General features: G+C 38.8%; 1 protein-coding gene across 4 annotated transcripts in view; it reads right to left on the bottom strand.

Moving 5' to 3' along the window:
• Window positions 1–24,291, bottom strand: part of LOC145996455 (uncharacterized) — a 112,954-nt gene that overhangs the window by 55,924 nt on the left and 32,739 nt on the right. For 3 of the 4 annotated variants that reach the window (XM_083132942.1, XM_083132946.1, XM_083132943.1), the window contains exons 1-2: window positions 17,710–17,811; window positions 618–673 (exon numbers count right to left, since the gene is read on the bottom strand). In XM_083132942.1, the coding sequence (XP_082989068.1) occupies window positions 618–673; window positions 17,710–17,750 (97 nt within the window). In that variant the 5' untranslated portion in view covers window positions 17,751–17,811. Of the gene's footprint in view, window positions 1–617; window positions 674–4,448; window positions 4,952–17,709; window positions 17,812–23,522; window positions 23,639–24,291 lie in introns of those variants that run through there. The other variant, XM_083132945.1, reaches the window with a different exon arrangement.

Genomic DNA, 24,291 nt, shown 5'->3' with positions numbered 1-24,291 from the left:
AAAAGACATTAAACATGTATAACCTGAGTTGTGTTAACGCTATGTATTCTGTATAAGTATAAAATATTAAATATGTACAATCTAGAATGTGAAACTGAAAAGCGTTGTGTTAACGCTGTGTGTGTCTGTAAGACAATAATTATGTCTAACCCTTTGTAGAATACTTTGAATTTGTATTCATTTTGTAATAGATTAGTGTTAGAACAATAAACTTATATGTAGTAGACTTGCGAGTCTTACTTCTTTTTTTAAAAAATCAAACTTTTTTTCACGGTAAAAAGCTAATATTGTTGGTGCAGACAGTCCTAGGTTCGATCCTTGTTATGGATATTGCACAAAACACTAATAGGTTAATCGCAACAGTTACAGCAATTCAGAGTTGGGTCCAAAACAATATATTTATGCTCCCGTGAACTCTGTTAAAAGTAAAAGCAACATTGCCACTGAAACACAAAACACAATCGAAATAGAACTTGACTAGTTTTTACATATCTAAATTTTATACTTTGTATTTTGGTTAAACACGTTTCGGTAGCATAGGAAATGCTAGTCAAATTCCATTCTCATATCACACTTGTATTTAGATTATATAAAAAAAAAAAAAATGCAATACTTACAACATGTATCTGCATGATGATTCTCCTTTTTTCTCAAACACCAACAGCAATCACACCTGAAAAATTTACACAAAATCTGAGGACAAGTTCAGATTCCAGAGTTTAAATACCACCAAAAGCACAGCCAAAAGTTCAAGGACTCTTCCAACCACCCCTATTCTCCACATTGGAAAGAAACAATTCTCAGCGCTCAGAAAATAAAAGTTTGTACCTTTAAATTCACAATGATTGGGGGTCGTTAACATCTGATTTTAAAACCCGCAGCCTCTCTCTCCATTAGATAAATTTCTTACATCCACCTGCCTACAGTTTCTGTCCTTTTAACTTAAACTCATTTTTTTGTCCAAATTCTCCACCTGCCGATTGGTATCTTACCGCCCGTACAACCACACACCGATTCTTCTACTTACATGGAGACTTTTAAATTATTATTTCACAAACTCTTGCCTTTTTCAAGGGACACAATCACCCACTGATACATTTTCTTTTCTACCTAAGATTGAAGCGGTTCGTATCTCTAACCAATTTATTTCCCCCAAAATGACTTTTCTTGTATTTCTTCCATCACAACAACCAGTCTCGGCAGAAACCCTTTAGTCTTTACCTACATCAACAGAGACTTCAGTCTTGATACCTGACCTGAACATTAATTTGGTCTCTATCCTCAGCGCGGAGTTCATCGTTTTCTATCTAGCGTCTCAGATAAACTTCTTTCACAACGTAAGATTATTATTCCTTAGTACACTATAACTATATAACATTATTCCTTAGTACACTATAATTATTACCAGTAGCTACATATCTGGGGATCAAGTACTGGGACCATCCAAAATCGTAATCGGACCTTTAGCATTACGCAATAGCAATTCATAAACCATAAAATCTTATTTTCAATTTTATAAACATTAATTTTTAAAGTTTCATACATTACATACTTTGCAGAAATGAACATAAAATCATATGCATAACATATAGTAACTCAAATTACCTTCTATATACATATTTTTCATAAATTAATACTCATACATACATACATAAAAGTTATAAATATGCAAATACATAAACATCAATTATTCATAAACTAAAAGTGAAACTGGTCCTCTATTTCCTAAAATTACAATGCACTAATTGTTCATACTAAGACTTATCGTATTCACCTACTACTTAATTTTCGGACTTTCCTGGCACTACACAAAGATGTATTGCCACCATGGTTATTTTGTGCCCGAAAATGAGAAATTGTGAAAAAATAATTCGATTCAGGTTAGTATAGCATAGAAACTACAGAGCAAAAATGGTATTAAACAGAAGACAGATGATTTATTTCTTAAGAAAATGACTTTGGAATCACCACACTTGGAATTACAAAATGACGTTACAGTAGATAAGGGGGAACCATAGCACAATAATCAATAATTATCAATTACCTTAATCGATAAGTGATCAATACATTTTTTGAGTGAAAATAGTTTTTTTTATTTGTTGTGGGTGGGGTTGTTTCCAAATAAGGAGATGTATGTTAGGGTATGTGGGTGTTGTTAACCTAATATAGTGATTGATTGATTGACAGGTGTTATTTTTATTTATAGTTTTCCAAATAAGGAGTTGTTTGTTTGATTATGTGGGTGTAGTTAACCTAATATAGTGATTGATTGATAGGTGTTCGATGTAAATGATATTTGTAGATTGTTGTATTGTTAAACCTTATTATAGTTGTTAACATTATTAATAATAATATAGATTGATCGATTGTTGATATAGGTGATTGGTGATGTCATCGATTGTAAGGGCTGCATGCTAGATGTCTCTGGTTATAGTGTCATGCCTGATCTGTACTTGCTGTGTGTCTGTTGTCAGTTAATATAGTAGCAGTGTGTTTATGGTGGGTGAATGCGTGTGCATGCGGATCGAAAATAACCTCTGTGTGTGGGAGTGCAGGTGTCTGGATTGAATTTTTTGCTCAGCGTGACATGTGGGTCTGATGAAATATATCTCTCTGTGGGGTAGCGTTGGCATCTGGCCAGATCAAATATATTTCTCTGTGGGTAGCGTTGACATCTGGTCAAATGCGAGGATCGAATTTTTTGCTCTGTGGGGGATTGCAGGTGTGTGGATCAAATATATCTCTGTGGGGGAGTGTAGGTGTTGTTGTCGGCATGTAGGTGTGACCAATGTGGTGTTTGTGTGGGGAGGAGTCTCCCACGACTTGGCTGTATAAATGTGTTGTGGCAATGACGAGTTCGATGTGTCTGTCTCGGAGAGTTGAGAAGTTTTGCTGCTGCTGCTGAGTCTCAGGTGTGTGTACTGTCTGTCTTACGCATTACCAAAAGAGATTTGTGGGTTGTGATGTCGTCGTATCTGGGGACTGTAAAAAGTAGTCGTTCAATTCACTGTCCATACTGTAAAGACGTTCAAGTGGTTGATTTCCCAGATTGCGGGTATGCTCGTTACTACTGTGTGAATGTGAACTATAGCGAGTATAGAATGTATGTGCTCCGTCGCGAAGGCAAGTTTTTGTTTATGACGGGTGGGTTGCGGATCCGGTTGTCAGATGATATTTCTGTGTTTATTGCGGGGAGTTTAGTTATAAAAGTACTTGTGATTGTACAGATTGTTTTGCCTTTGACGACGGACGTGAATGTAGATTCAAGAAAGTTGTGTAATGCAAAGTATTTCTGTTTTCGTTGTAGGTTGTTGCAGCTTCATCGTTGTTGTTTTCTTCTAAGAAAGATGAATTGTGAGCATCCGTGGATACGTTTCTGTGTAGATGTGGAGGCTGATAGTATAAATGGGGAGTTATTAACGAGTGATGAATGTAGGGAAGGGGATGTTGATATGATGTATGTCCCTCGTACGAGCATCCCAACAGCTCATTGCAAGGTAGCTGTGAGTGTTTCGTCAAAGAAAGGTGGCAGGTATGTAATGTGTGAATCGTTTGTGTTACTCAAATATCACCCGTCATATTTCACTTTAGTTTTAAGACTAGTGATATGTCTGTGATCAGAGCTTTGCAAAGGGAGAGGAGTGTGGTCCTTTGTATATCTGCGAACGAGCACGATAGGTGAGAAGGGAAAATGTCTTTGTGAGGAGAGAGTAGATGTAAAGTTTGGTCGTCAGCTTTGGTGTATGGATGAATGTAATGTCCAGTATATTGTGGAGAAAGAGATGCCAATGATGGGGAAAGAGATGGGGTTGCTGTTCCGTTCGGAAATCACGTTTCCACTCTGGAAATGTTTCTTCAGGGTAAGATGGAGATACACGGTGATGCTAGATATGGTTCGTTTCAAAACATGTGCATAGTAAACACTGCAAGGATAGATTTGCTGACCGCTCCTGCAGAAACAGCAAATCTGGAAGCATTCTATGTTATGTCGAAAATGTTGGGATTTGCTAGTCTGTTCCACGGGTGCCTCACCGAACAGCACACATTAGGGGATTTCCTTTTGAATACCACACAGCCGAACCGTAATTTGGTGAAGCCGATAGCAATGAATCCGGGGGAGGGTTTACCGCTGGACGAATTAATGTACAGTCTCTGGAGGGTGCAAAGACAGATACGTGCCGGAGAGAGACCACAAAGAAAGTGAAGCTAAGTGAAACATTTTCTACCTGGCTACAGGATCGTGACGAGGTCGACAGAGGCAGCGACACAGCTGAGAACGAGGGCAGCGGCAGCGAGAACTGCAGTAGACGAAGAAGACGAAGGAAGAATGAGTGGAAAGTGATAGCGGAAGTAGAAGGGGAGAGGAGGGTATCCCACTGCTAGCATCAGAATTGTTCAACGAGTAAGACAAGATGGTGAGTACAATAAATAATAACACTTATACGTTGTTAGTAAAATAAATAAAAAAAAGAACAACTTACTTATCTTTGAGGAAGCAAGCGTGTAGAGGAAAAGAAGGTGAAATGAGGGTAGAGGAAGAAGGGAAAAAGAAGAAGAAGGGTAGAGGAATAAAGGTTATTGTTGGGGGTAGTAATCTGCTAGATCAATAAAATCGGGGACTTGGAGGTCTTCAATAGTTTCAAATATGTCCACCAAGCTGTCCGGGGGTGAGGGTGTGTTTCTAACAGGTGGTGGTGGTGGGGAGTAGGTGTAGGAAGAGTTTGGGGATGGAGGTGTTGGTGCATGTGGGTGAAGTGTGGGAGGTCTATGATGGAATTCTTGTTGGGGTTCTAAAATACACCCTAGGAAAAGGTTCTCATCAGCTTGAATGTAAGGGTGATCCGGTGGGACATAATAGACGTTCCCCTCTCTTTCTACCATGCATCTCGTTCTCCGCACCACCCGCCCTCCTACTTCTAGTCTCCACCTCTAAAAGTTCCTGGGTGACAACCTGTAAAAAAAATAGGGAATGTAGTGAAAAAGAAGTAGTAGTTATGTTTTGTATTTACAAGTGTGTGTTGAGAGAGGTATTTTAAGTTTTGTTTTCTTTGCAGACATCGTCACCAGTTCTGTTTCCCGGGGACTACTGTCTACCATGCAAAAGAATCCACGTGATGGGAGAAAGGTGTGGTAAGAATGAGGTTGACGAGTCGGCATACTATTTGGAAGCTCTGACAAGGAAAGGAGGAGGGATCGAGAACCTAATCAAAGCATTGGAGAGCAAAGCACAATCAATCGAGAAGGATATTCAGGGACTGGTGGCCCTGTACCAGACTACAAAATTACTACCGAAGTCGTGCCCCAAAATAGAAATGTTTTTTGCAAGTGTAGTGAACGAGGAGCCCATAAGGTCCTACTACACAATACGAAGTGCGTATGATTTGTATAAACTATTCAAGAAGCAGAACTTCGCGGGAGCAGATAAGTCTCTCAAAACTAAATACAGAATGTAGTCAATGTAGCCCTGTGTCCGAAATAGAAGTTGTTCTTTTTTGTTTGCAAGTGTGTGGTGAACCCATAAGGTCCTACTAAACTATTACAGAATGTAGCCAATCGAGAGGGATATTCAGGACTGGTGGCCCTGTATCAGACTATGAAGTCGTGCCCCAGATAGAAGTGTTTTTTTTTGCAAGTGTGTGTTATGAACCCATTAGGTCCTATCATATGTATAAACTATTCAAGAAGCAGATAAGTCTCTTGCTGTAGAACGTGTGTAAAATGAAATGAAGAAAAGGTTTTTCTGAACACTGTGTGTTTGTTTACCTCAATGTAGAGTTTGGAATAGCTGTGTATATGTTAACTGTTTTGTTTGGGGTGGATGGGGAGAGAGAGAGAGAACTCACAATGAGTCTATCTATACTGATTCAAATCCAGGTCGTTCCCTCTGACGTATGATAACCACTTCGCCACAAGGGTCAGCACTAATCTGAAAAAACTAACGTATGTGTAAGGAGAAGAAGATTCGGAATGAGTCTATCCGTATTGATTAATAAATACAATTTATAATTTATCAGTCTCCTTATACATTCTCGGTATTATATGTTGATATTTCCACTGAGGTTTGGAACCCTCTGCTTGCAAGAACCATGAGTGAGGACTAATTTTTCAATGCATAAAGCTACTTCTCTCTTCTCTGTAAAGCAAACAACTTAACTCTTGCATATAAGTGAAACAACTGAATTGTACAACAAAAGAAAGTGTCATATCTCCTTACATTATCAATGGGATTTCTGGATCAGTACAGTATATCCAAGTGAAATACTGTGAAACTGACAACATGCAGTTATACCATTAATGCTGACGGAAAGGGTATGTAGGTATTAGAAATTTAATGCAAGGAATTTATAGAATTACATTGTATAGGTACCTGATTTAGCTAACCACACATTAAAACAGGAACACTCTAATAATAAAAGCTTCTGAAAGTTCATAAACGAGGGGCATCCTAAAAAAAGCTCCAATGGTGCCTATATGTAGCACTAGTGGTCGGAGAGCAACACACACACATGCAGGCAGGAAGAAGTGGCATGTAGCTGTAATCTGGTACAGTTGAAATGCAGCTATTTTAGGACAGTTCTAGGTTAAAGATTGCAGCTCTCATACAGTCTCCCACCGACTGCGATGTAGCGTACTTTGCACGCTCAGAATTTGGCACAAAGCCACCAGCAAAAGTGTGAGGTATGCAGAATGGATGTCGTGAGTGATAGTATGGTCAGACGATAGTGAAGACAATTCACAGAAGGCCAATCGAATGTGCACAACACCATACAGTTGAGTACACAGGGGGCCTTTGCATCACTTCAGGTGAGAGCTCTTGGACCACTCCCTGTACAGCCAGCCCTGGCCTTGAATGTACCGACTTTCATCTCTTTGTTTAACTGAAGAGGTATCTGACAGGGCAAGGATTTGACAGCTACACTGCGGTAGAGATAACAGTTGGGCTGAAAAGTTCATAATCTGACTCATAGATGGCGTTACTAGAATTAAATCCATGTGATTTTTACTTAGTACTAACCTTCAAAAGATACGTGTATAAATTTCACAGCAGTTCGTGAGATATAGCATTGTGAGTGAAGCAGCTTTTGTTATTGTGAAAAAATGGATAAAAAAGAATTTCGTGTGTTAATAAAGCATTGCTTTTTGGCGAAAAAAAAAATACTGTTGAAGCCAAGGCTTGGCTTGATAAACATTATTCGGACTCTGCACCAGGAAAATCAACCGTTGAGAAGTGGTTTGCTAAAGTTAAACGAGGCGAATTGAGCATCGAAGACGATGCATGCAGTGGACGCCCCAAAGAGGCTGTTACCGACGAAAACATCAAAAAAATCCACAAAATAATTTTAAATTATCGTAAAGTGAAGTTGATCGAGATAGCTGAGACTTTAAAAATATCAAAGGAACGTGTTGGACATATTGTGCATGAATATTTGAACATGCGAAAGCTGTGTGCAAAATGGGTGCCGCGCGTGCTCACAATCGATCAAAAGCAACAACGTTTTGATGATTCGGAGCAATGTTTAGCGATATTCAACCGTAATAAACACAAATTTTTCCGTCGATATATTACAATGGATGAAACATGGCTCCATAACTACACTCCAGAGTCCAATCGACAGTCAGCCGAGTGGACTGCACGTGATGAACCGAATCCAAAGCGTGGAAGATGCAACAGTCGGCCGGCAAGGTTATGGCATCAGTATTCTGGGATGCGCATGGTATTGTATTCATCGATTACCTCAAAAAGGGCAAGACCATCAACAGCGATTATTACATAGCGTTGTTGGAGCGTTTAAAGGATGAAATCACGAAAAAACGGCCCCATTTCAAGAAGAAAAAAGTGCTGTTTCATCAAGACAATGCACCGGGTCACAAATCAATGAAAACGATGGCAAAATTATATGAATTAGACTACGAATTGCTTCCCCATCCACCATATTCTCCAGATCTGGCCCCCAGTGACTTTTTTCTGTTTGCAGACCTTAAAAGAATGCTCGCTGGAAAGAAATTTAGCACTGATGAAGAGGTAATCGCCGAAACTGAGGCCTATTTTGAGGCTAAAGAGAAATCGTACTATAAAAATGGCATCGAAAAATTGTATGACCGCTATAATCGTTGTATCGCCCTCAAAGGCAACTATATTGAATAATAAAATTGAATTTTGTCAAAAAAATATTTTTTACTATGTTAGCCTACGAACTTTTTAGCCCAACTGTTAGTTCCAGTCTTTGCTGTCAGACACATATACCATGGGTATACAAAATTTAATGCCATGCTACGACAAATACCAGAACAACGGTGGTGATTATGCTGAAAATTAGGTTAGGACTCACTGTTACTAATGCAATAAATTAAAACTGATTCTTGTTTTACTTATGCGTAATCGGTAGGGACCTTGATATTTTTAAACTACTGTTTTAAATTGTAAGTCACATGGCTTACGCTTCTTCGTGATGAGTTTCATATCTTGAAAGTTATTTTGGGAAAGTTATTTTCCATACCACTTTTTTTTAATTTTAAGGAAAGGCTTTTAGATAATGGAATTTTTCCAGTATATACTGAAGGGTGCATAATGACCATAAGTGGCAACGCACCCAAAAAATTAAAATCAATCAATCTCACGTGACAGATACCTTTATCCCTCAAAGTTTCCTCAAGGTACCAGCTTCATATGATGTAGGGTGGGTGCCGGAGCAGTTTGAATAGGTGGAAAACATCCCGGTTCTCCACCGCAGGGGATCGACCCCGGGTCTCTAGATTAGTAATCAGAGGCCCTAATGACGGAGCTCCATTAATACTCGCTCGACAGACAAATGCCAATGGTGCGCACTTAGCTTGGTAATTCAAAACATATCTCGTGCGACAAATATACGAAGATGTGGCTCCCGTGTGACTGTAGATATGCACTCGATCTCCTCTTAGAACCCTGCCACTTTGCTCTGTGATGCAAATGATTTTGATAGAAGTTGAAAAAATTGTGGAAAATACATGATTTAATGTGGCTGTCGGAATTATTCCATGTACATATAACTCTATAGTTTACTCTTGAGAAAAATGTTGGAAAACTTGCATGTTCTATGTACACAAACATGGCCTAGAAAAGATAAGAACATTGGATTTCATGGAATTTTTCGTTGTTTTAGGACATTTTTTTAAAAAAATCGATAAAAACACCAACAATTAGCATTTTATGCCACATTCGTGTTATTTCGATATTTCGAACAGGCGAAAAATGTGTCCAGACATCACTGCACATTCATAAACACATCTTCGCAGCAATTACCATTTTTCAGGGTTTTCGCGTTTGCAAAAAATCAATGTCTCTACTAATTGGAAATTACTTTCTGGCCACCCCTCATATAAATCAGTAGATCGAAAGTGAAAATTTAGCAGGGCTGGCAGAGAAAATTCAATTCTTGAAGAAAGTGATTTGCTTTTATGATTGAATGATTCGATTCTTCTTTGTAGCTAATCGGTGGTGATTTATTCATTCTAGTTTTTTGGACTTTTAACCAGTTATTTTTCTAAAAAGAGATTTACCTACATTTCGGAGGCTGAATCTGCCTCCGTCTTCAGGGTAGCGTGTAGTCATTAGTTCACATAAATGGTTGCCTAGGAGGATTATTCTTGGTGGCCTAGGCTCCACCACAACTGTCGGTCACAAGGACCTCTATATACAAATAATTGCCAGGTAAGATTATGAGTGGCCCAGGCTCCACTTTGTCAGATGACTACATCGAGGTCACGACCTCCTGGGCAACCATTTATGTGACCTAACGACTACACGCTACCCTGAAGACTGAGGCAGATTCAGCCTCCGAAACGTAGGTAAATCTCCTTTTAAAAAATAACAGTGGTTAAAAGTCCAAAAAACTAGAATGAATGATTCGAGTATTTATTATTAGTATTTTATTTCATATTATTGGACGTTACCTTCATTCAGTGAGAGATTAATGACCATCTCTCACGAGTTTAAACAGACAGGACAGAGAGTGGCGTTAATTTCATTGGAATACTAGTGTTGCAGTAAATTTGAGGTTGGGAGCATGCACTTGCCAATTTTTATAATGTTCACCAATGCACATTTATGTTTCACTTCTTTGTGAGAGTATTCAATTATATTCAATATATATCCCATTTTGTTGGATTCTTCTTGATATCTAAGAATAGTGCAATATCATTGTAAACGTATGTTAACTTGTGCGAAACCAGTAATACGTCAGGATGATGAAAGAAGACCTTCATAAACACTGCTACATTAAATAAGGTGAAGTGAGCCAGAAGAGTAAAATTCCAGCAGCATATTTGCAGTGTAAAGCTCTTCTTGTTTATGCAAGCGATTTTTGTTGGATGTTGCAGTCCATGCAATTTCTGTCGCATGTTGTAGTGAGATACTTTGTCGGGTCGCGATATTCGACAAAAATCGTATGTATCAATGGAACCTATTTGTTTCCATGTTCCTTCAATTTGCCCAACAAAATGCCTTCCTACGATGTCCGACAACTACGGACGGCGCCACCCACTCTTATCCCCTCCATCTGTTGACAAGTCCCCTTACTACCCCCATACTGACAATGGTGCTGTTTAAGAAATGACCGTGCTTTTTGGACCTTCATACTCTTATGTTTGGGTGGGAAGCAAGCCTGGAAAATTCATATTGATGACCAGCCTCCACCCCCCCCCCCTTTTCTCTGCCACATTTCCAAACAGAGTTTTACATTTTGGCTCATTATTCAACTTGTATGGCACCCAGCAACATGAAACATGTTTCAATCTCTTTGGAAACGTACATTCTTTGAAGGGAACACTAAGGTTTGTGCCTTCTCCCTAAAATAGTGGGAGAAGAGGGGGCAAACTCCAAATTTTTATGTTTTTTTTCATTGAAATTCAGTGGTCGCACCCCCAAACCCCCCATCCTCGGTTCGGCGTTCTGAATTGTAAACGATTGCATGCTCTGATGTTTTAGCTGAAAAACAAAACTTGTCCGAAGTAGATTGCTCCCATAGTGCCCGAGTTATAACAAGTTTCCTCCAAAAATGAAAATTTCGTAAAAAAAATTTGAGAGAAAAATCACATTTAGGATTATTATTCAACTTGTATGGCACCCAAGAACATGAAACATGTTTCATTCTCTTTGGAAACGTCTATTCTTTGAAGGGAATACTAAGGTTTGCACCTTCTCCCCACAATAGTGGGAGAAGAGGGGGCAAACTCCAGATTTCTTTTTTTTTTCCATTGAAATTCGGGGGTTGCATCCTCCAAACCACCCCTTCCTCGGTTTGGCATTCTGTATTGTACACGGTTGCATGCTCTGATGTTTTAGCTGAAAAACAAAACTTATCCGAAGTAGATTTCTCCCATAGTGCCCAAGTTATAACAATTTTCCTCCAAAAATGTAAATTACCTATTTTTCGTAGAAAAAAAAATCACGTTTTCGCTTAATAATCAACTTGTATGGCACCCAACAATATGAAACATGTTTCATTCTCTTGAGAAATGTCCAATCTTTGAAACGAATATTAAAGTTTGCCCCTTCTCCCCAAAATAGCAGAAGAGGGGGGGAAAATACATATTTTTATGATTTTTTCATTGAAAATTCCCTGACATTTCCCTGACTTTTTTTGACACCTCAAATTCCCTGACTTTTCCCATTTTTCCAGGTCTGTCTCCACCCTGAGCAAATAATCTCTTCTAATCATCACAGAGACCTGGTATGCTTTTCACCCTCACTTTGAAAAATAAATGTTTACAGGTAATTTTATGAAGGAATAAACAGGGAAAACCCATGCTATGATTGGGAGCTGGCGTTGATACCGTGAGCTAGGATTCATTGAAACTCCAATGCTATATTCCAGATACAGTCAACTCTCGATTCTACGACCCCGGGTATAACGACCCTCTCGAAGTAACGACCCTTTTCCTGGGAACCATGAAAAATTTAGAAAAAGACAGAAAAATTTGAAAAAAAAAAGTTGAAAAATTGAAGGAAGTCGGCCGAAAAATGCGTTGTTTTTTCCTCCACTCATTCCCTTTACGAGCGCTCTACCGCTCACAATTAGGTCTGAACTAAAAATAGACACCACCACACCATGCTTGAGTGATATCCAATAGCACTTGACTTCTGCCCTCCCCTCCCTCAAGTGCACCAATTTTACCCCGCACCCGACTGCCGCTACCCAACGCGCCAGGCTTGTTTTGTCACGCTTGCTCTTGGATACGCCAAAAGAGAAGATCGAATGTGCTTGGATGTTATTTTAAATCGACTTGACTTGTTTCCTTGTCCTAAGAACTGCTGAAAACTCGCGGGGAAGGGTGGGAGCAGCCCGAAATGACTGCTGGACTTGCAGTCTTTGCCAATGTGTATGGCAGGTCAAGCTCTTTCATCGATAAATACACCACCTTGGGAGATAAGATCGCAGGAATGTTCGAAAATACAGATGTGTGGCGCCTGGAAGTCTGGCCCGTCTGTCCAGCTCTGACCTAGAGTTCAGCAGGTTCCCGTGAGTGAGCAACTCTCGGCCTTGTAGCCGACAACTTCCGGTAACCGCTTTCATTCAAAACGTGTTCTTTGTTCCCTGCAACACTTAATAAAAAAGCGAAACTGTTAGAGATAATCAAAACCACATAGGTGAACTAAAGATCGTCAACCCGCTTAATGCGTTGTCATCCAGGTTTCCACAAAAGTTTACTTCGCTCTTACGTGCATCATCATAACTCCCGTTTCCCACTTCATACGTTTTCCTAATTGTGTCGATGTCGTAATATCTGCCAAAAAAGTGTTCCGTTGGCTGACTGACTTCTCCCTCTTTTTCTATCAGCAAACGTGGGGGGGGGGGGGTGCAGATTGTTTCAGCCACGATTTTCTTGCTGATGCGGGCTGATTACAGGCGAGGGTGGAAAAGGACCCACCATCTTCCTTTCCTTTGACGTCTAAAATGGGGTAACCAGTTCTGGATATATTCTTGAAAACGAACAAGAACCATAGAACAAGTAAAAAAAAAGGTGACCCTCTACCCTTTCCCCAGCTCATTCTCCGCCACTGGTGTGCACGGCATGTTGATAATTGCAGAATTCAGTTGTTTTTTAAAATTTATTTATTATATATTTTTTTTAATGCTGTTGTTGTCTGCATAGGAAATATTGCCCGTATTATTGTCTGTTGCGTGGTAGTGGTAGTGGTAAAACGTAAAGCAAGGGTCATTTCTTTCTTCTTTACACTGCTGTTAAAAGTTCCGTCTTCGACAGTTGCGTTCTCTTTAAAATGCTGGGACTTTTCTCTTCGGCCACCTGTTGCTCGAACTTCCAGGCGGTCTCCTTGTTTTAAGGATGCAGCGGCGCCAGTGTTTTGTCTAGCGTGTGCAAAGCTCTTGCTTGCCGATAAGAGCGATGACTCATCCAGCGCGAAGAAAAAAGTTGTTGTTTTGAATCTCGATTTCCAGAAAGCAAAACAAGAGTTAAAATAACTTCATGTTCTGCGCCTTCTGATAAGCAAAACGTAAATTTAATTTACTTTTCTTCAGAACCATTCATGTGGAGGAAAAAAAAAGTGTGTTCAATGTAGGAATGGTCGCCGAGACCGATTAAAAGACATTATTCAAGGGGAAAGCGTTTGGAGGGGTGGGTGTTTGACATTGAGAATACTCCTAAATCCAACATAAAATGGGAGTAAATAACGATCGATCTACCATTTTGATATGTGAAAATGGGCCGTTTCATAAAGCTTGTTTTCAGTTCATTTTATGCTGATGGGCTAATCGGGACTAAATATAGTTTAAAGTGAAATTCAATTCCAAACCCGAATGATTATCAACTGCCATGTTGTTTAATGACCTGTCCTACAATACGCATTGGGTGAAAATAGATCAAAATAGATCGCAAGTTGCGCATTTCCTTTTTCACGCTGGATTACAATGCAAGTCAAGGAAGGTGTTTGGACTGTTCCCTTGAATGGGGAAGGAGGGTGAATGAAGTTGGTTGAAGCAAAGAAAAGTGACTTTTTTTTACGATGTATTTTACACAGTCGAACCAGAACGAAAATTACAGCCCTGCCTTTATTTTTTTTGTCTGGTACCTAGAGAGGTTGTGTTGTTTCTCCCAAGAGATCTAATCTTACCAGTTAATCTTGTAACAGACAATGCTCCAATAAACCCATATGAAATCCAACATTCATTCTGCCCGATTATCTCCCGACTTTTGCTGGCACCAGTCTGACTGGTGTCAAGATTCTTCGAGTTTCGCTTGCAATAAGGGAGAGATTGTTTTCCTTTCCATAGGTCTCAGTGGAAACGGGTTTCTCATGAACTAGAAACGTAAGAATTTCCTGGAAAAGCAACGACTGTGCACAATTGAAACAAAGTAACATTATTTTAAATTCTCTTTTGTGAAAACTTTTTCATGTTCTATTTTCCTTCTCACAACACGCATCCTGTGCATAACAGGTTGTATAACTACCAGGATAAATGGTGTTACCATCTCCTAGGCATCTTTGTGTCCGTTTGAGCTCCCTTTAAGCTGAAAATTGGTGCAAATTCCAATAACGACCCCTTCGAAATAACGACCCTTTTCCCGGGAACTGTGAAAGGTCGTTGAATCGAGAGTTGACTGTATTTCCCTCCGTTATAGAATCAACATGGAACACAATAGAGCACTTATAAATTTTCCCCACAGTTTCTTCAGCTCTGCCCCCAGAGGAAAGTTATAAAATGACCTACCACCCTACTTGGAACTATGGTGGACTAACTGAGGTCAACAGATTCAAAACAAAACAGAAAACATGCAGAACAATTTTGTTACTGACAACAGGCACAGAGCTAATGTAACATCAGAAATTGGCAGGAAGATGAAAAGAACAAGATTTCTGATAACATTCAATGTAATGTTGCAAGAACTAAGGACTGTACCTAGTCAAATTATGCTATGGAAAGTGATCTCTCAGCCAACATTCTGTTGGTGGTTGAATTTTCATCATCTACTTTCAAGAGTAGCAAATAATATTTGGTAATCATCACAGAGACCTGGTTTGCTTCTCAACTTTACTTGGAAATGTTTACACATAAATTCATGACGTAACACTGAAAACCCAAGACATGATTGGTGGGATTGACAGGATGAACAAAATGGTACAGTAAAACTTCACATTCACAGATTTTTCACTTTCCTGCACTATCCAAGCACCATAAACTCAATACAGCAAATTCTTAAAATTTATCCCACAGTTTCTTAAACTTTGTCTTCACAATAAAAGTAAAAAACTAGCTTCCATCCTTTTTTAAATTAAATTATTGATTGATTTGGTATATTTTACTTTGCTTCTCTGCCAGTTTTGGTTAACTGCGAAGATGAGGATGAGTGATGAAACTGATGAATTCGAACCCAGGACATACTGAGTTTGAAAGTAAATGCACAGAAAAATCTTGTTACTGGTGACAATTTGCACACCCTAATTTCTCAAAACATTTAATGACGTATTTCAACAAGGACTATACCTAGACAGGTTTTTCTATTCAAATTGAATCTCTCAGCCAACATTCTGTTGGTGGTTGAATTTTCATCATCTACTCTCAAGAGTAGCAAATAATCTTTGGTAATCATCACAGAGACATGATTAGCTTCCCACCTTAACTTTGAATATTTACACTCAAATTTATGAAGTGACAAACACTGAAAAGCCACTCCTAAATGGGAAGAGAGGGGTTGAATTTAGAAACTCTGGCATTCTACTGTGAGCAAGGGTACAGTGAAACTACAATTCTATATTCTCCTGCACTACACTGGCCGCGGTGGCTCAGTCGGTAACGCGTCTGACTACCATGCTAAAGGTCCCGGGTTCGATCCCCGGCCGGTTCAAATCCGGGAACTTTTCTAACGATGGAAGCGGCCCCGGCGCACCCAGCGTCGAATAACATGGGTACCTGGGGGAAACCCTGGGGGTAAAGGCGGTCACATCACCCCCACTCACGACTGGATCAAGAAAGTGTGGGGCGTTACCCCCACACCAATTATACGCCTTCATGGTGTGGTGCTATGCACAGATGAGCACCTGCACTACACAATCAACATGACCCCAACACACAAAAACGTCAAATTTTTCCCACAGTTTCTTCAATTTGGTGCCCAGAAAAAAAAGAGCTTCCACCCTATTTAAAAGTTGAACTAATTGTACTGATTAGATTCTTGTTAATTAGCGTTGCTTTTCTGACACTTTTTGGTAATTGCGTTGAGAATGGGTGATATGATGAAATTGAATGACAGACAGTCTTAAAGAACACTCATGCCCAAGCTGGGATTCGAACCCGGGCCCATAGACTAATTTAAGTCAACTAACTCACACATGAAACAACAGAAAGAGGAGGTGAAGGAACAAGAAAAATTGTAAACCCTAATTTCTGATGAAATGTCATGAAATGTTTCAAGAAACCTATACTATGACTACACAAATTATGTTATGCACAGTGATATCTTAGCCACACTCAAAAGTAACATGTTATCTTAACTATGATATGTTTATGGAAACCATGTAATATAATACATGATCAAACATAGGAGTGGCTGAGTGAAACTTGATAACCTACAAAAGTATGAAACTGAGAAAAACAAATGAAAGTTCGTCCATTACATTGTAGCTTGTGGGTTACCCAGAAATTCCCGTGTGTGTCTGGCTATCAGCAGCTACTGAATGCCCTTCATTTACTATTGTACAGCAACTGCATCCAATGTTAACTTAATTTTAAACAGTGTGTGGGTTATCAAGTTCCACTCCCAAGCAACTCATATGAAAGCAGAAAAACAATGTTGAAGAATATTTTCAATTCTTTGACATCCAATTGAGACGAGAGCAATTTATTTTGGGTTATAAACACTAAACTGGCTTTACTCCAGCTGTCGAGAATTGCAACCACATTTGAACACAAAGAAAGAAATAATTTCAGATGAAATTTAAAACAATACTATACAATTCTGCATGTTTCCAGCAGTTTTGCTAGTTTCACATTTCAGACATTTTTCTATCTCAATGATGGAGTCAAATTTCAAATCCTGAATACCTCATGACCTTTGTTGCACCACAAGAGAACAGTGGAACTAACTAATGATCAAGAAGGAAAGATCTGTCAATCTGCAATTGATTTGTAACAGAGAAATGCAGCTTTGAAGGTATAGCAGAAAGGGACTGCAAGACTAGACCATTAGACCAGACCATTTTGAAACTACAGTGAAACCTTGATTTTATGTTTTTCAGGGAACCAAGATGAAGGAACTTAAAATGTAGGAAAATGTAAAATCAGGGAAAATGTTGTAGCATTTAGCTCTATTGGGAATGTGATTGTATGTATAATGCGGGAAAATGAAAAACCGGGAATCAAAGTAGAGCTTCCACTATATGGCAATTCCTAATAAATGTGGTTTAACTTACACAAGAAACTGCTCTTTCAGTCAACATTGTTTATATCATCTGCACTCAAAAGTAGCTGAAATCATCACCAAGATGCAGCTTCACTTAACTACTCACACACCCAAACACATTACATATACGTGTGATTTGTGGAAAACAGAGTTTTGTTTTTTGTGTTACTGAATACATAAATAAAATAAGCCCTCTCAACATTATTTTTCCTACTGTTAAAAAAACTAAATTTTCGAAACCTGTAGCAATGCTAGAAAGTGTAGAGCAATTTCTGAACTTGTCTACAAGTAGGAATCTATGAAAGAACTTACATTGGTCTCAAGCTGCCAGTTAAAATCATTTCCACAGACATCTGTAGAACTTTTGATCTCCTCAACTGTAATGTTGCAACTCTGGTCAAATCAAGTTGTACTTCATAGGGTCTTCCAGGTTAAATGAAAAAATGTATTCCAATGTAAGAACAATTTTGATTTCCATAACATACTGAACAACTACAGTAATAACATGTTCACTTCACATATCCCACATTCTTGTGTGAAAATGATGTGCTTGTTTGCTTTTGCAAAACTTGTTTTAACTCCATTTTATGCACAGATACGCTAATCTTATTCTTCTCCAAATCTGGTTACTGGCAAGAACCACAATGTTAATGAAACAACACAAAGAAGGGGTTAAGGTAGAAGAGAATTTGTACACCCCAATTTCTGATATTTCGTGAAATATTTAAAATAAAAATTATACAATGAGGCTGTGCTGAACAAAGCGGGTCTCTCAGCCAACATTCTGTTGGTGGTTGAATTCTCATCATCTACACTCAAGAGTAGCAAATAATCTCTCGTAATCATCACAGAGACCTGGCTTGCTTTTGACCTCAAGTCTGAAATGTTGGAGATGGGCAGACTATGATTCTGTATTACTTTATTGCCACACATACTAGTATTCTCACTATTTGTTTTTCAAGAGAACGTTTTGACATGGTAACAAGCTCATTTAGCAATCTTTCTCAGAGGCAGGGACACACAGAGAGAAGGGGTGAGCAAGAGAGATGGAAGGATTGAACCTTAGAGAAATAAGATATGCATGAAATTAATGATGAAACCTCAGTCGTCGTTATAGGTTTTCTATGATCAGGTTACGCTACTCATTTGTAGCTCCACAATTTCCTCACGATGGTGGGTGGCCACCAGTCCTATACAGAGTTTAATGTAAGCCACCTCTGTATATCCATCATCCCCCCTCCTCCCTTCACGACAGTTTATATAAAAAAAGTAAAGTGCACCATTCCATGAAGGCATATAGGGGGTATGGGGTGAGGGCCCCACTATCTTGATCATGGCTGAAGGTGGGGGTGATGTGATCAGCACACCCCCCCCCCCCCAACCCAGATTTGCCGCATGCTAGTCAGGCAAAACATTACACACGATAATAAATTTATTTTCTGTTAAATATTCTTTTTGTAACAAATGTAACAGTGTTCAAAACAGAAATATATGTCTGATGTGGGGAGTGTGTTCTCCCAAATTGTTACACCAACAAATGTGTTTTCTTGCTCGTAAACAACAACATATTAGAAGAAAGAATATAGTTCTTTATTGCATTTATTCACTCACTATATTTTTGTATGGACTTTGCTCCACTCATCCTGTCATCTTTTCCATTTAGCCTTATTTGCTTCTCCAAAATGCACGGGAAGCAAAGGCGAAGTAACACCTATAGCTTCAGACAAGCATGTGACTCATTTATGATAAACTCAAGATGGAATTTTAATACTAAGTGTGATTGCCATAGCAATAGTTATTGCTAAAATGGTATGTTTCAGACATTTCTATCTCAATTTTTGAGTCCTTTTTCAAATTCTGAATTTGAAACCTTTGGGAAAAAAAATGTGAACCTATTGTGCCACAAGGGAGCAATGGAACTAACTAATGCTCCAGAAGGAAGGATTTGTTAATCTGCCACTGATTTGTAACACCGGAATACAGCTTTTCAGTTCGAACAGATAAAAGTATACAAGAAAGGGATTGAAAGACTAGACCATTTTGAAACTATGTGGTTATTATAATAAATTTGGTTAAACTTACACAAGAAGCTGATCTCTCAGTCAACATTCTGTTCACATCATCTGTAATCAAAAGTTGCTGCTGAAATCATCACCAAGATGCAGCTTCACTTAACCAAACATACACACATTACATATACATGGGTTGGAAATTTAACAGTGGCAACTATTTATTCTTAAATGATACAAAAGACACACCTCTGTGAACCTTTTACAGCCCTTCGATGTAGTCACCAGCATTGCGTACAGCCTGTTGCCAGCGAGTGGAAGTCATAGTATTTCTGTAGCAGTGCCTGTTCTGTTGATGGTTTGAATGGAGCAGTTTGGAAGTTTCATCTTAGGGAACAAATCAGTCTCAGGGGCTGGTAGAGCATCTGCCAGCCCCATCGAGCTAACAAATCAGTCACAGGTCGTGCTACATGCACCCGAGCATTGTCCTGCAAAATGACGGGAGCATTCAGCAGAATGTTTCTCCTCTTCTTTCACAATGCAAATTATGTTCAGTAATACTGCTCATTGATGGTCTGTCCTGGAGGTACAGCGAGAATCACCAGAACTTTCACAATCATGAGGTTCTGACTACACAACTTTACACTGCCAACTCCAACAATACTCTATTCCTTGCACCTAGTGTTGGAAGGAAGAATCCATTTACTGCGAGGTAGCTTAGGTATCAGACTAACATGTAGTAAACAAGAGAAGCACCGGTTTCCGTTGATTTGTGTAAAACAAAGTTTGTTTTTCTGTGTTACTGAATACATAAATATAATGAAATAAGCCTTCACCACATTAATTTTCCTGTTGTTAAATAATGCACTAATTATTTGCTATTTAATTATAGTCATAAGTGGTGTTTTATTTATTTCACTGCTTTTGAAAAAAGCACCATGTTCACTATTTCCCTAATACCTAGTAAGTAAATGAAAATTTCTTTTTACACAATCATTTCATTAGTCATTGCAAAAACATGAAACTGAAGATAAATATCTTTGCAAAACACAGCCTGTTCATAGCATGTCTAAACTATTAATACCGTATCAATCTCTTCTAAATTGAGATTTATAGCTAGCCTGAATTCATAACCCCTGTCGCCAGCCGTTGCTCTCTCAGGCATTCAAAGAATGTCACATCAGTAATTTACTAACCTTATTCAGTATCAATCTAATTACATACCTTATTATTTTATGGTTATTAGCTTTCTTTATATTGTATTATCGTGGTAACTTATAAATGTTCATACGAGGAATGGCAAAGCAGTTGAATTTCTGTATTTGTGTTAATAAATCTAGATCAACACCCCTTTCCTCATTTCCCGTTTACGAAATTATACTTTATCCTTTACCTAAGTCTGTCTATTCATCACACCAGTCAAGAGCTATCAACAGGAGAAGGATTTTCCCAGCGTATCTATTGGGAATCAACATGCAGCAGTTTGGCCAATCACCAGCGAGGAGAACGGAATTCGAACCCGAATCTGCACGCATCCCGACGGTTTAGCTTCCCAGGACAACAGCATGCAACAGCCATGTGAGCCAGCCAGCCTGCCAGTATTTTAGTACATGGAACAAACACTTTCCACCCTTATAAGAAGAAACTCCCAAACCGGACAAAATTCTTCAGTCCCTTTCCCCATCAATGCTCCCACAAAAGAAGAACAGAAGAGATGCAGAAAAGAAGAACAGAAGAGATGCAGAAAAGAAGAACAGAAGACATGAAGAGGGAGCAGGGAAGAGAGCAGAATACCAGAGAGAAGAATGAACACCGTAGTTTTGTCCCCACAAACTACACACAATATGCTCCTGTTCCGAAAGTGCATCGCTTTCCACAAATATCACGGTACTTCAATCAAAAGTGCAGCTTACATAATCCAAGTCATCACTGTGTGTAAACGTTCCCCAAAATCTGCCAGTCTTTATAAATTTCACCCAATGAAGAAGCAGAAATTCATCAAGGACGTATCCTAGTGTTTACACTTCTCACCTCTGTACACTTGCATTACAGAATGTACATGACCCCTCCTAAAAAGTCATTCCGCAGTGTTTACGAAAGTGCATTTTTACGTGACATGTAATGCGTCACATTCAACTCTACAACTTTCATGTAAAGCAGTTTTACACCCACAAAGAAGAACCTTCCAGTGTGTGCAACCTGTCTTTTAACGTCATGCACAGGAGTGTACTCAGTGAGTTTCAACGTCCCATGTCTCATTCACTTTTCCATAAATGCACAAACTATGCTTATCAACGGTGCAATTTTACATGGTTTAAGTGAATATGCTGCATGACAAAATCGTGTTTCGCCAGTGTCTACAATTTTGTCGACCGTTTCTCACTTAGTTCCTTGAAAGAAACGTTGAAATGAAAATCTGTGTGCAACCAGTTGTGCAACTTTTGCACGGGAGTGTACCATGTGAAAATATTTAAAAGTCGTTTATTCATCATTAAGTACACCGAACAATACTAATCAACAGTGCTTTTAACACATGCCCTTTTCTTACCAGCTTTAAAAAAAACATCGAAGCAAAATTGCTAAGTGCATCAACCTACAAAGGGAAGTCTCACAGTAACTCGACGGCATGTTTCCCCCAAGTGTACATGTGTGCTTCATGGATTCCAAATATTAATTCATACTTACATCCGTAATTCCAGTAGTGCCGAGAGTGATAACAATCCACTGAACTATCGTGACAACTCCAAACACTTCCAGTGAATGCGTGTGCATCGCAATATAAAACAAGAAGAACCCAAGTGGAAATATATTTATTATACACACGTACAAACACTACGTAGTGTATCCGCGAATTTACGGTACTTTTTAACTCAAGTGAAAATATGTGTCGTGTGAGTCCACTTGTGTTGACTACTAACGCACACGTGTGTTCACGCCCCCTTTTGGCGACCTCAGGTCATAAGCAGTCATCGTTGTTGCTTGGCCACACCTTTAACATGTTACGTCAGTTATGTCAGTGATCATCGCATGTCAATCTTCCGCATCTATTACAAAATTGACGGTACGCTCATTCCATGCATGATTATGTGAGCGAGTATCAAAGTGCAAGTTAAGCACTGTGCTATTATTTTTTTACTAAGCAAAGATGCGAGCTTGTTATTTGTTTTTCTTACGGCCAGTTACACCAGACAGTACATTTATGCCTATGGCCAGTTCTCACGTCTGAAGTATCGCCAAGTATTTACTCAATTACTATTCTGTTATCATTATTTTTTTTTCTTTTCGGTTTTGGCGGAAACTATGGTTTTATTTCATTTTTATTTTTTCTATGTTTTTAATAAAAACTTCGATTTATAAGGATAGATCAACATGGATACCTTAAATATAAATTTCAATTCTGGAAATTTTTTCCAGAGGGGGTAATCGTATCAATCTCTTCTAAATTGAGATTTATAGCTAGCCTGAATTCATAACCCCTGTCGCCAGCCGTTGCTCTCTCAGGCATTCAAAGAATGTCACATCAGTAATTTACAAATCCTTCCTGGTCTATTGGAGTTAAGGTGCTGATCAGCTGGTATTTCAGGGCAACGACCAGGGAAGGAGGAAAGAGAACAAAACAGAGAGCAACGTGTGGTGTGGGGTCTTTTGCCTGGAATCGCCGAACAATAATGAACTGAGGAGATTGAGCGATCGAACACGTTTCAATATGAACAGCTATCAGCGGGGAATTGTATCATCAGAGACAGACAGGTATTGTTACTTCCAACCATGTTGATCTAGACTTGAAGGTATAAATCCGAAAGCTTGTGTTTTGCCATTTCCAAGTGTGTAGTTAGTACCTCTCGCCCATTACCATTAGGCTTACCTTGAAGGGCGAGTGCTCAAAAGAGGAGGATGAATGATTAAGCGAGCTACATCACCCCCCTCAATGGTGAAGGTTCTTGGTTCGATCCCACGTACTCAGAGTACGTTACGATACCTAATTGCAATGGAACATACACCAGTTAGTTGTATTTTATCAAAACAAATCTCAAGTTTGGAAACTTGTAGCAATGGTAGAGTAGAGCAGAGCATTTGCTAAACTTGTCTACAAGTAGGAATCTATGAAAAACTTACATTGGTCTTAACCTGCAAGTCAAAATTATTTCCACAGATGGCTGTAAAGCTTCGGCTCCTCTACTGTCACATTGGAACTCTTGTCAAATCAAGTTGTTCTTCATAGGGTCATCCAGCTTAAAGGAAAAGATTTATTCTAAAGTAAGAACAAATTTCATTCCCATAAAATATACTTAACTAGTCAAAAAACCACTAACAACATGTTCACTTCACATATCCCACATTCTTGTGTAAAGATGATATGCTTGTTTGCTTTTGCAAAACTAGTTTTAACTCCATTTTACGCAAAGATTGGCTAATCTTATTTTTGCTGTTTTGAAAATGTTGATAACTGAAGTTAAGCGATTTAAACAAATAAGAAAACACAGAAAAATCTGGTTACTGAAAAGAGCCAGTGCTAATGAAACAGAAAGAGGGGCTTAAGGTACACCCTAATTTCTGATTAACATTTAGTGAAACACTTGAAACAAAGATGATACATAGAGAGGCTATGCTATGGAAAGTGATCTCTCAGCCAACATTCCGTTGGTGGTTGAATTGTCATCATCTACCTTCAAGAGTAGCAAATAATCGCTTGTAATCACAGAGACCTGATTCATATTTTTATTTTGTGCGAATTACTCACTTATGACAAATATTAAAAAATATATATTTTTATTATATAAATAAATAAAAATATAAGGTTCAGTAACGCATCTGACCACCATGCTAAAGGTCCCGGGTTTGATCCCTGGCCGGTTCAAATCAGGGAACTCTTTTAACGTTGGAA

The sequence above is a fragment of the Lepisma saccharinum genome, chromosome 12 (assembly GCF_977018435.1).
Source record: "Lepisma saccharinum chromosome 12, izLepSacc3.1, whole genome shotgun sequence".
Classification (NCBI taxonomy): Eukaryota; Metazoa; Arthropoda; class Insecta; order Zygentoma; family Lepismatidae; genus Lepisma; species Lepisma saccharinum.
This window is presented reverse-complemented; position numbering and strand designations above follow the sequence as displayed.